General features: G+C 41.8%; 1 protein-coding gene across 1 annotated transcript; it reads left to right on the top strand.

Moving 5' to 3' along the window:
• Nucleotides 1-626: 626 nt before the first annotated feature.
• On the top strand, nt 627-11,507 carry FOXJ2 (forkhead box J2). The gene is made up of 10 exons (XM_007937156.1): nt 627-959; nt 2,489-2,563; nt 3,394-3,462; nt 3,658-3,798; nt 4,277-4,475; nt 6,934-7,338; nt 8,214-8,315; nt 9,364-9,573; nt 10,163-10,261; nt 11,419-11,507. The coding sequence occupies exons 1-10, from the start codon at nt 627-629 to the stop codon at nt 11,505-11,507; spliced, it is 1,722 nt and encodes a 573-aa protein (XP_007935347.1).
• The last annotated feature ends 362 nt before the right edge of the window (nt 11,508-11,869 follow it).

Genomic DNA, 11,869 nt, shown 5'->3' with positions numbered 1-11,869 from the left:
CTTAACTACTAACTGAAAAGTTGGCGGTTCAAAGTCACCCAGAGGTGCCTCAGAACAAAATCCTAATGATCTGCCTCCAAAAGGTCACAGCCTTGAAAACTCTATGGATTACAGTTCCATTCTGCAGAACGTCGGGTCACCATGAGTCAGAATTACTTGATGGCAACTGGTTTGGTTTTATACGTATGTGTCTTTATGTGTACATATAATATAAAATAATATGAAATACATATGTTCTGCATTAGATGAGTTTTAGAATACTATATTGAATGGCTTTAAGTAAGGACAGTCAAGGGAATAGCTCAATTTGGTGGGTGATTTGATCTCTCATTTAGTCCTGCATGAAGGGAGAAGCCCCTAGGCTGTGTTTTGCATTGGAAAAATAGGATAAATACTAGTCCATCATTGGGTAGATGATTTGTAGTATATCAGATTGGGAGGGTCTGGGAACACCTGGCTAAACATTGCCCCACAAGAAGAATCTTCTGCAGGAATTATGGTGGGAAGAAAATCTATTTCCCTTAAAGAACTGGGATTTGAGTATTACTTGTCTCCAGAACCAGAGATAACACTTATCTGTTCTATTTCTCTCCTTTGTCCTTTTCTCTATAGAATCCAGAAGTACCATGGCTTCTGACCTAGAGAGTAGCCTCACCTCTATAGACTGGCTCCCCCAGCTGACCCTCCGAGCTACTATTGAGAAGCTTGGAAGTGCCTCCCAGGCTGGGCCTCCAGGGGGCAGCCGCAAGTGCCCACCAGGCTCACCCACAGATCCCAATGCCACCCTGAGCAAAGACGAGGCAGCAGTCCACCAGGATGGAAAACCACGATACAGCTATGCCACCCTCATCACCTATGCCATCAACTCCTCTCCAGCCAAGAAGATGACCCTCAGTGAGATTTACCGCTGGATCTGTGATAACTTCCCCTATTACAAGAATGCTGGCATTGGCTGGAAGGTGCAATTACTTCTGTAATCTGGGATTATTTTTAAGCATTCAAAAGCTATTTTCTCTACTTTTCTTTCTGCCTATAATCTAGTCCAGTTCACTGTGACCTGTCTCAAGGCTGGGGGAACTCATGTCTCGCATCTCCTACTCTTTTTCAGAGTTGAACAATTTTCATAAGCTATGTCAGGGAAACTCTAGTGATGCCAAGCCTCTAAGTATAGTTATGAGGATGGCAGGATACTATTGCTCAAAAAGGATATTCATTCATTTCACAAATATTTATTGCCACTCTGCTGTGTTCAGGTCACTGTGCAAGGCATGGCATTGCTCGATGCTCGCTGGAGGTAGGAATCTCATCAGATTTGCATAGCCTCATCGTACATAGTCATCACCTCTTGAAAAACTAATATAATTAGATCCTTTACAAACAGCTGGTCCACCATGCAGTAATGATAGGATAAGTTGTTTGGCTACAGGTGAATAAGAAGGGGGGTCTTTTCTAGCAGAGAAGGAAGACTGATGCTCTTAATCTTTTGAAGCAGCAACTCATTTGCCAGTTTTTGAGTAGGACTGGGGATTTAATGTAGTCCTCTCATGCTATAAATCACCAACTGACATACAAACCAGATGATGAGCCAGAGGCTCTTGACAGCATTCAGCTTTTCCTTTATAAATATGCCCCTGCCAGCTACCACAATCCTTATGTATATATAACAATATTTCTTTCCTCCAAATGTGACCATTCTGTAGGCAGTAGAGATAACATGGGTGATCTGTGCCCTTGTTTCCCTCATAATAATTTATAAGCAGTTTGAAAACATTATTTGTTTTTGCTACAGATAGGTTGAATTAAGGAACTATGCAGATGTGATTTTGAAACATTTATTTGGCTATTGTCAGTTGAGTGGAAAGGTTGAAAAATGATATAATCAGCTTTCCAGAAGCACCTAGTAATCAAATCCATAGCCATTACCTGTCATCAGTTTAATTTCTACATTTTTTTTCATATTGTGGCTCTTGCCGTCTGTCTTAGTTATCTGGTGCTGCTATAACAGAAATACCACAAATGGGTGACTTTAATAAACAGAGGTCTATTTTCTCACAGTTTAGGAGGCTAGAAGTCTGAATTCATGGTGCTGGCACTAGGGGAAGGCTTCCTCTGTTGGCTTCTGGGAATTTTCATGTGCCTTGGCATCTCTTTCCCCATTTCTGTTCTGCTTGCTTGTTTAATCTCTTTATATCTCAAAAGAGATTGATTCAAGATAACACTCTATACTAATCCTGTCTCATTAACATAATAGCCCATTCCCAAATGGGATTATGACCACAGGCATAGAGGTTAGGATTTACAACACATACTTTTTGGGGACACAGTTCAATTCATAGCACCACCTGATAGGTCATTTTCTCCATCAGTATAGTACAGAAATGCTAAGTTTACTGATACTTGATCTTTATTATATAGTCTGTTTTATAACCCTTTGTATCCTATTGTAAAAATTTCTGCTCAGATCTGACTTGCTTCTCTGCTTCTCCAGAATTCAATTCGGCACAACCTTTCTCTCAACAAGTGTTTCCGGAAGGTGCCCAGACCTCGAGATGACCCTGGGAAGGTGAGAGACTGCTGCAAGTCTTAAAGGGAGGAGCAGGGAAGGGAGAGAAGTGGTTGACAACCCAGAGTTGAGTGGATGTTTTAATTACCCAGAAGAGGAAATCGTGTTAATGAGAGAAGCAGCTTTATTTTTTTCCTCAAGGAAGAGCTTGGTTGTCAAATTTGTGGGCGCCTACTAGAAGGAGTGACTAAGGAACACTGTGAAATCTTTTTTTTTTTTTTTTTCCCAAACAAATATTTATGTTAAGATTGACTCCAATACCTCCTTTTTTTAGATGTAGAGAGATGGGCTTAATAACCTTTGTAGGAATTTTTCTGTCCAAAATTCCCATGGTTTTTAGTTCCAAACCATCAAAAGGGAGAAGAGCTGGATCATTTTCTCCATTTGATTGATGTGGATGCTAAAGTCTAAGAAGGTCATTACTCAGGTCACAAAGGAAGAGAAGGGTAGTATCTGTACTTTTCCAGTGCTTTGAATTACATACCATTCTGAAGTGATTCTGCCTGGGAAACCCAAGGAGGGGTCGTCGCTATGAGTCGGGTCCGACTCAACGGCACATACACCACCACCACCACCACCACCATTTTCTGGCCCTCCAGAACAATTGAGACCTGTATTGAACCGCAGAAGTACCTCTGTCACACTCAGTGACCTTTTAAGACAAACTTCCTCTTCAATAATAGCCAGTGCCCTGGGGATTCTGGGCAAATCTCTCATCATTTTTCTTAGCATGACTTATTTTATGTGGAAATAAAAAATTTCTACTTTCCTGAAGTAGGCACTTCTGTATATAATGATTTTGTTCTCTGTGGGGATGGTTCTCCTTCCAGGGCTCTTATTGGACGATTGACACCTGCCCTGACATCTCCCGAAAGAGAAGACATCCTCCAGATGATGATGTAAGTTCCCACTTTGTGGGGAGATGGCATTTCTGAACCAGGTACCCCTTCTACCTAATTTCCTGTGTTTTCCATCCTTTCCTATATTGTCCTGTTATTTTGGGTAAAGAAGGAACACCAGCAGAAGTGAAACCATGGATATTGAGAAACTATTAAGCCTCTGCTTATAGATTTCTCTTCCTTCACAACCTGTAGCTCTCCCAGGACTCACCAGAACAGGAGGCAAGCAAGAGCCCACGGGGAGGTGTTTCGGGGAGTGGAGAAGCCTCGCTGCCTCCCGAGGGGAATCCTCAGATGTCACTTCAGAGTCCTACACATATTGCCAGCTACAGCCAGGTAGGAAGCGGAGGTGGCATACAGATGGATGGTTGGGTGGATGGTTGCATAGATGCATATATTTCCCTGTTCAAAATTATGCATTGAGTATCTATGATATATCAGGCAGAAAAGTTAGGAAAGAAGGGGTAACCCAAAGAAGGAAACTGCATGAGAGAGAAAGGTAAAACAGAACTTTGAGAAAGATCAGAAAAAAATAAAAAATACTAAAAAAGGAAGAATGGGAACTGAAAGGTTATGAGAAGAGAAAGAAGGACATGAGTGTAGCATTGGGAAAGGATATTTTAAAAAGAAATGGAGAAAGATGAGAGAAAGAGGTTAGATCAAGCTAAGAACCAATGAGAAAATCATACTGGATCACCGAAGAGTTAAAAGGAGAGGGTGAGGAGGACAGGCAGGAGAGCTTAGTGACCAGTGAAGGGTTGTATCGGTTCCTCAGTTAGGACATGTATCAGGGCTTTCTCACCTCTTTTTGTAGGGCACAGGATCTGTGGATGGTGGAGCAGTGGCAACAGGGGCTCCGGGCCGAGAGAGTGCTGAGGGCCCCCCTTCCCTCTATAACACCAACCATGACTTCAAATTATCCTACTCAGAGATCAACTTTCAAGATCTAAGCTGGTCCTTCCGCAATCTCTACAAATCCATGCTGGAGAAGTCGTCTTCCTCCTCTCAGCATGGTGAGTCTGGAGTTGAGAACATGGATGTCCTTGCACTTTTGGACAATTGGTGACATTCTCTTCTCTCCTTTCTTTCTTATTTTTGACATAAGGAGAGGTTGATCACTGGTCAGGGAAACATGTCTTATATTTAAACTTTTTGGAGTCAAGCTCTTCTGTCTTAGTTCTGGAGAACAGCTGTTTCAGGAGACTGGGTTATTAGTCGTTAGATAGCGAGTTGGAGGAATCCTCTACCTAGAACTAAACCAAACTCACTGTCATTGAGTCAGATCCGACTCATAGTGACCCCTCCTTGGGTTTCCAAGACAGTATCACTACGAAGGTAAATTGCCCAACCTTCCTTCTGAGGAATGGCTGGTGGGTTTGAACCTACAGCCTTCTGGTTAGCAGTCAAATGCCTTAGGCACTACACCACCAGAGCTCCCCCTAGAACTAAGGGCAGTGATTTTATGGCTACAAGCAAGTTATTTAGAAGATGGCCACTAGGGGACAGTAGTAATATTCTCTCCCCAAGAATCCCTCTGTTTCAGTGTGAGAACAATTTACTTTTCTTTTTTAGCATATATTATGTTACATAAAAATTTCACAGATGCAAAAAGTAAAGGAAATAGTATAATAAACCCCCATGTACCTATTACCCAACTTTGACAATTACCAATATTTAGTTAAACTTATTTCATTAACTCATCAACATTGTTTTTCTAAATTGGAATACTTTAAAGCAGTTCCCAGACAGCATGTCATTTCACCCACAAATACTATTTCAGTATGCATCCTAAATGATAGAGCCTTTTAGCTATCTACCGTGTCATTATTACTCCTAATACGATTAACTATACTACTTTAATATCAGCTAATAATCTTGTCCACATTCACATTTCCCTAATTACTCTGTGAGAATGATTTAAAGTCCTTATTGAGAGGCTTCTTTTTTATATAATTCATTTTGTTTTTGTTGTTGGGAATACACACAGCAGAATATACACTAATTCAACAATTTCTACATGTACAATTCAGTGACATTGATTATATTCTTCGAGTCATGCAGCCATTTTTCACCCTCCTTTTCTGAGTTTTCCTCCTCCATTAACATAAACTCACTGTGTCCTAAGTTTCCTATCTAATCTTTTGAGTTGCTGTTGTTAATTTGATCCCATTTAGATAGACCTTAAAAGAGCACAGTGCTCAAGACAGACATTCTTCAATAGTTAAGCTAAACTGTTGTCTGGTTTTAAGACTGCAGGGGGTATTTTTGGTTTAAAGTTTATAGATTAGCTCATGGCAGTAGTTTTAGGGATTCATTTAGCCTCCATGGCTCCAGAAAGTCTAGATTCTACGAGCATTTGAAATTCTATTCTACCTTTCCTCCTTTTTGATCAAGATTCATTTATAGAATCTTTGATCCAAATATCCAATAATGGTAGTTTGGCACCGTCCAGTTGATGGAAATCTTGTGTGTGTAGTTTCCTTTTTTTTTTAAAATTAGAGGTAGACCTTTTTGCGCTGTGTTCTGCTGTCTCAGTGCTTAAGGCATTTGATTGCTGACCAGAAGGTTGGCTGTTCAAACCCACCAGATATTCTGTGGAAGGAAGACTGGGCAATCTACTTCCGTAAAGATTTACTGCCTCAGAAACCCAAAGGGGCTCACTATGAATTGGAATTGACTCGATGGCAGTGAGGTTTGTTTTTTGTTTTTTTCTTTTTGATGGAAGCTGAATGGAATGCTTAAAAACTAATTAGGAGTCATATTTTTTGAAAACTTGTATTAATTGTCATGAATCTCTTCCCTTACATTCTAGGACATCTAGAGTTATGTTTCAAGATGGTAGCATTTGCTTGATTGGTTGATTGCTAGGAGGTGGGAAACATGAAGTGACAATCAGAAATAATATAAAACATTAAATTGAGTGAGGACACCAAAGTGTTCACTCAAGTTCAATTGCTACTGAGAGCTGCTAGCCTCACTATTTGGTTCTTTCCTGTCCAATGTGCTTGAGAAATGAATCCATCCTTACTCTGTTCCTCACCCTGGCTATCTGATGCTAGTGAATAGAAGAAGGAGGTAAGGGTAAAGGTATACAATAAGGAAGAGGAGAGAATAGATGCCCAATGGTATTGATTTATTTATAATTTACTTTTTACCTGCAATCTGATATCTTTTGAAACTATGATTTTAGACCGATAGTAAATTGCTAAAAAGTAGCATTAAGAGGTATATGGTAGACCATTCTGTCAAGACCCTAACCCAACTTAATTGCTTTTTTTTTTTTTAAATTGCTTTTCTGTCTGTTATACCTTCCAGGGGGGTCCAAGGCGGTCTTTACTGTCCCATAGTAGCACCTTTACCCTTTTAACTTTCTAGTTTCTGTCTGAGGCCTCCTATCTCAATGCAGTGAAAATCCTGTTTAGTGAAAAATGTTTGCCCACGTCACTTGCCTGCTTCCTCCTCACCCTGCAGGCTTTGCGACTCTCCTGGGGGACATGCCACCCTCTAACAACTACTACATGTACCAGCAGCAGCAACCACCGCCTCCACAACAGCAGCAGCAGCAGCAGCCACCACAACCCCCTTCTCAACAGTCACAGCCGCAGCAGCAGCAGCCAGCAGCCCAGGGCCCCTCAACTGTAGGGGGTGCTCCCCCACTGCACACTCCAAGCCCAGATGGTTGTACCCCACCAGGGGGGAAGCAAGCTGGAGCTGAAGGCTATGGGCCTCCCCCAGTGATGGCCATGCACCCACCCCCACTGCAGCATGGAGGCTACCACCCTCATCAGCACCATCCCCACTCCCACCCTGCCCAGCAGCCACCACCACCACAGCAGCAGGCACAAGGTCAGGCTCCTATCAACAGTGCTGGCTTTGGTGAGTAAGGAGGGTGGGTGGCACAGAATGAATTGGCCCTTCTGTTCTGACTCCGGCATGTTGGTGTACTAGGTTAGGAAGTTACTAGTGGACATCTAGGGATGTAAGGTCTTTTAGCCTCATTCCCCAGTGAGAGCTTATCTGAGTGAATAAAAGTTGCTACTTAGAACTCTGTATTACAGAATTCTTGGTCAAATTGGGATTGGTTTACATATTCTCTTGCTTATAGGCTGGACTGTACCTAAAGCATGTTTTTTGTTAGTTGCTGTCATGTTGATTCTGACTCATAGCGACCCCATGTGTTGCAGAGTAGAACTGCTCCATAGGGTTTTCAAGGCTGTGACCTTTCGGAAGCAGATCGCCAGGCCTGTCTTCCAAGGAGCCTCTGGGTGGGTTCAAACCGCCAACCTTTGAGCTTAACCATTTGCACCAACATAGGTAGCTTTATCTACCTAAATCTCTACTAGTTGCCATCAAGTTGATTCTGATTCATGGTGACCCCATGTATGTCATCAGAGTAGAACTGTGCTTCAGAGAATTTTCTTTCTTTTCTTAAAATAAAATATTTTATCTTAGTTGCTGTTGCTGAGAATATCTCTGTATGATTTTCAGTAGCTGATTCTTTTGGAAGTAGATCACCAGGCCTTTCTTTCAAGGTGCCTCTGGGTGGACTTGAACTTCCAACCTTCTGGTTAGCAGTCAAGCACAATTACCATTTATGCCACCCAGGGAGGGAGATCCTAAAATTATCTTGATAATGCAGTTGGTAACCTGTGTAGATGCAAGAATCCTGCATGTAGTCAGTTATGGTATGAGTTGGCTGGTGTCTTATATTTTACTTTTATCTTATTACCTACTTTCCTCTCCTCTTTCAGCATTTCCTTCTGACTGGTGCTCCAATATCGACTCCTTAAAAGAAAGTTTCAAGATGGTGAATCGGCTCAATTGGTCAAGTATTGAGCAGTCACAGTTCTCAGGTTAGTGATGGAAGGATGGTGTATAGAGGGAAGAGGAATACATGGTAAGTGGAAAAACCCAACAGAAGCTAGAAACAGAAGGGAACGGTTACGTGAAGTTTGGAGATGGAAGATTTCATTGTTTACTTTCTATATTATATAAGATGGATAATAGTCATATTATTTGTAAATTAGTTTAAATTAATTTTATCTTAACTTAAAATATGGCAGTGATTTATCCTTGTCAGTATTATCTTTGGAAGAGGGCAAAAAAAAAAAAAACTCAGTGCTACTGAGTTGATTCCAACTCATAGTGACCCCTGTTGGGTTTCCAAGGTGGTAGATCTTTACAGAAATAGATTGTCCAGTCTTTCCTCCACAGAGTAGCTGGTGGGTTTGAATTGTTAAACCTTCTGGTTAGCAGTCAGATGCCTTAGTCACTATGCCACCAGAGCTTGGGAGAGGGAAATCTCCGCAGAATTTAGAAACCCTGGGTACTGTGTTGTTAGCTGTGATCGAGTTGGCTTCTAGCTCATGGTAACCTCACATACAATGGGATGAGACCGTTGTGATCCACAGTGTTTTGAAGTAGATCACCAGGCCTTTCTTCCTAGTCTGTCTTAGTCTGGAAGCTCCCCTGAAACAAATTCAGCATTTTGACAACACGCAAGCTTCCACTGACATTCGAGTGGTGGCTGTACTTGATATACGTTAGCTGGGAATCAAACCCAAGTCTCCTTCATGGAGGGCAAGCATCCTCCCGCTGAACCACCGCTGCCCCCAAGTTTCAATGTCAGGACCACTGTTTTTTACCACTAACAGTGTGACTATGGCTAATCAACTTACTACTTTTAAATTTTGTTTTTTCATTGGTAAGGTGGAAATAATAAGAATTTAGTAAGGAGCAAATAGAATGAGAGTTTAGAAACACAGAGCTCTAAAAATTGTAAATTATTATTGTTTATGCATATTGTTAGTGGTGATGGTTTATGATATGTTTGGGACAGTGAGCTAGGGATAGGGTTTTGGTGCCTCTGCAAAGTTAACACTGATTGCCTTCCTATTGTAGAACTGATGGAGAGCCTGCGACAGGCAGAGCAGAAGAACTGGAGCCTCGACCAGCATCACATTGCCAATCTCTGTGACTCCCTCAACCACTTTCTTACCCAGACTGGTCATGTGCCCCCGCAAGGCGGCTCCCATCGGCCACCAGCCTCTGCCCGAATTACTGACCCCTGTGCCCTCACCCATGGCAAACAGGAATCACCCATGAACCAAGGTACTGCCCAAAGCAAGTTGCCAAGGAGCTAGAGACTGACAAAAAGGGAGGGGCAGGAGAAGGGCAAAAGAGAATTAAGAGAAATCATTTCATGGGCGGTGATCCAAACTGAACAATGGAGTGATTTGTCAGCCACGTCAACTAAACATCTATTATATCAGCGAAGTCCTATGCTAAAAAATACAAAAGAAATAGACCATAAGATTCCTTTTTAGAACTGGATTTGGAAGACCAGAATTATTTAATAAAAGGGAAAAGCTTTTGTAGGGAAAATTCCTATTCCAAATTTCTATGTAACGCCACCTGGATCATATTGGTTAGGGTGATGATTCTCTGCATTTATATGATCTTCTAACCAAGGAAATGAAAGGTGTTTGATGATCATGTTTCTATACTGTCATCTTTCTACTATCTTTGATATTTCGCAATTCTAGCATCCAGTCACTTCATACCCTAAATGGTGAGGGCTGATAACTTCTGCAGAAATGCTTCAGGGCAAGGAAGGGAGAAAGATAGTAAGGGGAGGAAGGGTTATTTTTTTCCCTCTCTATTGGGACGCAGTCAAATAATTCCTGTCTTGCTTTGGCAGTGAACTCTTATGGGCACCCACAGGCCCCCCACCTCTACCCTGGCCCATCACCAATGTACCCACTCCCCACCCAGGAGTCAGCAGGATACAATCGCCCAGGTAAGAGCCAGGAAACTTGCTTCACCACCAGCCCCAGCACTCTGTTCCTGGATGAGTTGTTTCACTTTCTTCTGGCTCTGTGCCTGCATTCTTTGCCCTTCTTCCTGCACCTGCCAAGAGTGGGCAGGCCTTTGTGATTCGCTGGTGGCCTGGGGCCACCTTCTAGGGAGGTAAATCCCAGAGAGAAGTAAAGAAGGTAGATTTAGACTAAAATTAACTTGTGTCTGTGATAATGAAAAAAGTAAAAGCAAAAATATAAGCAAAAGATATGTAATGAAGAGCATTTATGTCTAGCTTTGGAATCTAGATAGAGGATATACACAGGCAAGTGAAACGAATTTGTTACACAGACCTACCCACTTGGTGCTAGTAGTTGCTTTCTGGTCACATGACATCTATTATCAGGAGTCTTGGATCCAGCTGTCTTGGAGAGGGAAAGAAGGGGACCCTAAGTTGCCATAAACAATACAAAATGAGCAGATCCTTCATATTTAAATACCTTTTAAGAAAAATCATGGCACAGTTGTTAAAGCACTCAGCTGCTAACCAAAACGTTGGCAGTTTGAACCCATCAGCTGATCTGAGGCAGAAAGATGTGGTAGTCTGCTTCCATAAGGATTATAGCCTTGGAAACCCTGTGGGGCAGTTCTACTCTGTCCTACAGGGTTGCAATGAGGTGTAATTGACTCCACGGCAATAGATTTTTTTGATTATTATTTTACCTAACTACAAGTTTTTTGGGTAACAGCTGACTCCATGTACATGTATTCTTTGTTCATGCAATATAAGTGAAAATTTATGAATTGCTATTTCATGTAATAGGGCACCTGTATGTCCTTGAAGTATTATTACCTATTATATACATATTAAATATTATGACATAACCTTTATAAATATAGCTTTTAAATTTTACATAGTCTTCATAAATGTAATTATGGCTGCATAATATTTTATTGCCATGTGACCACTGACTCTAGTTTATTTCCTGAGAACTCACTGAAGTGGTGGCCTGCAACAAAAATAACTCTGGGTTGGTAAGGACAATAGATTTACAAGCCCTTCTTCATGGTTTTATTTGGACCCTAGCACTGTCCATTTGGGTTGATAGACTAGCTTCCCATGCACACTCCCTTTAACCCTCTCTTTCTTTCTGACAGCACACCATATGGTCCCTCGGCCACCAGTCCCACCTCCTGGTGCCAGCGAGGAGATCCCTGATGACTTCGACTGGGACTTGATCACTTAGTGCATCATAGGTGTGGACATCAGCCCAGGGCCGGGTGGTGAAGTCTGGCCATGGGGAAAAAGCAGCCCCAGCCCATCTCTTCCCCCTGCCTGTATATAGATATGTATCCTCTTTTTTTTTTTCTTTCTGTGTCAGAGAAGCCACCACAAGATGCTGCCGAAGATAACCCCTCTTTCCTGCCTCATTCTTCTCTCTTCCTTCCTGTTCTTTCCTAATTCCTTTATTATTATTCCTATTATATTATTATCCCTATTATTGGTTATATGCTGTCCCCAGTCTCCTGTCCTCACACTATGGACCATGTCCACCCCTTGCTAATTTAAAATCACCATGCTGGAAGATGAGACTATGATAGCTATAGA

The sequence above is a fragment of the Orycteropus afer genome, unplaced genomic scaffold (assembly GCF_000298275.1).
Source record: "Orycteropus afer afer isolate SDZICR_OR568_19922 unplaced genomic scaffold, OryAfe1.0 scaffold00040, whole genome shotgun sequence".
Lineage (NCBI taxonomy): Eukaryota > Metazoa > Chordata > Mammalia > Tubulidentata > Orycteropodidae > Orycteropus > Orycteropus afer.
The sequence above is the reverse complement of the archived record's forward strand: the minus strand, read 5'-3'. Positions and strand labels throughout refer to the sequence as shown.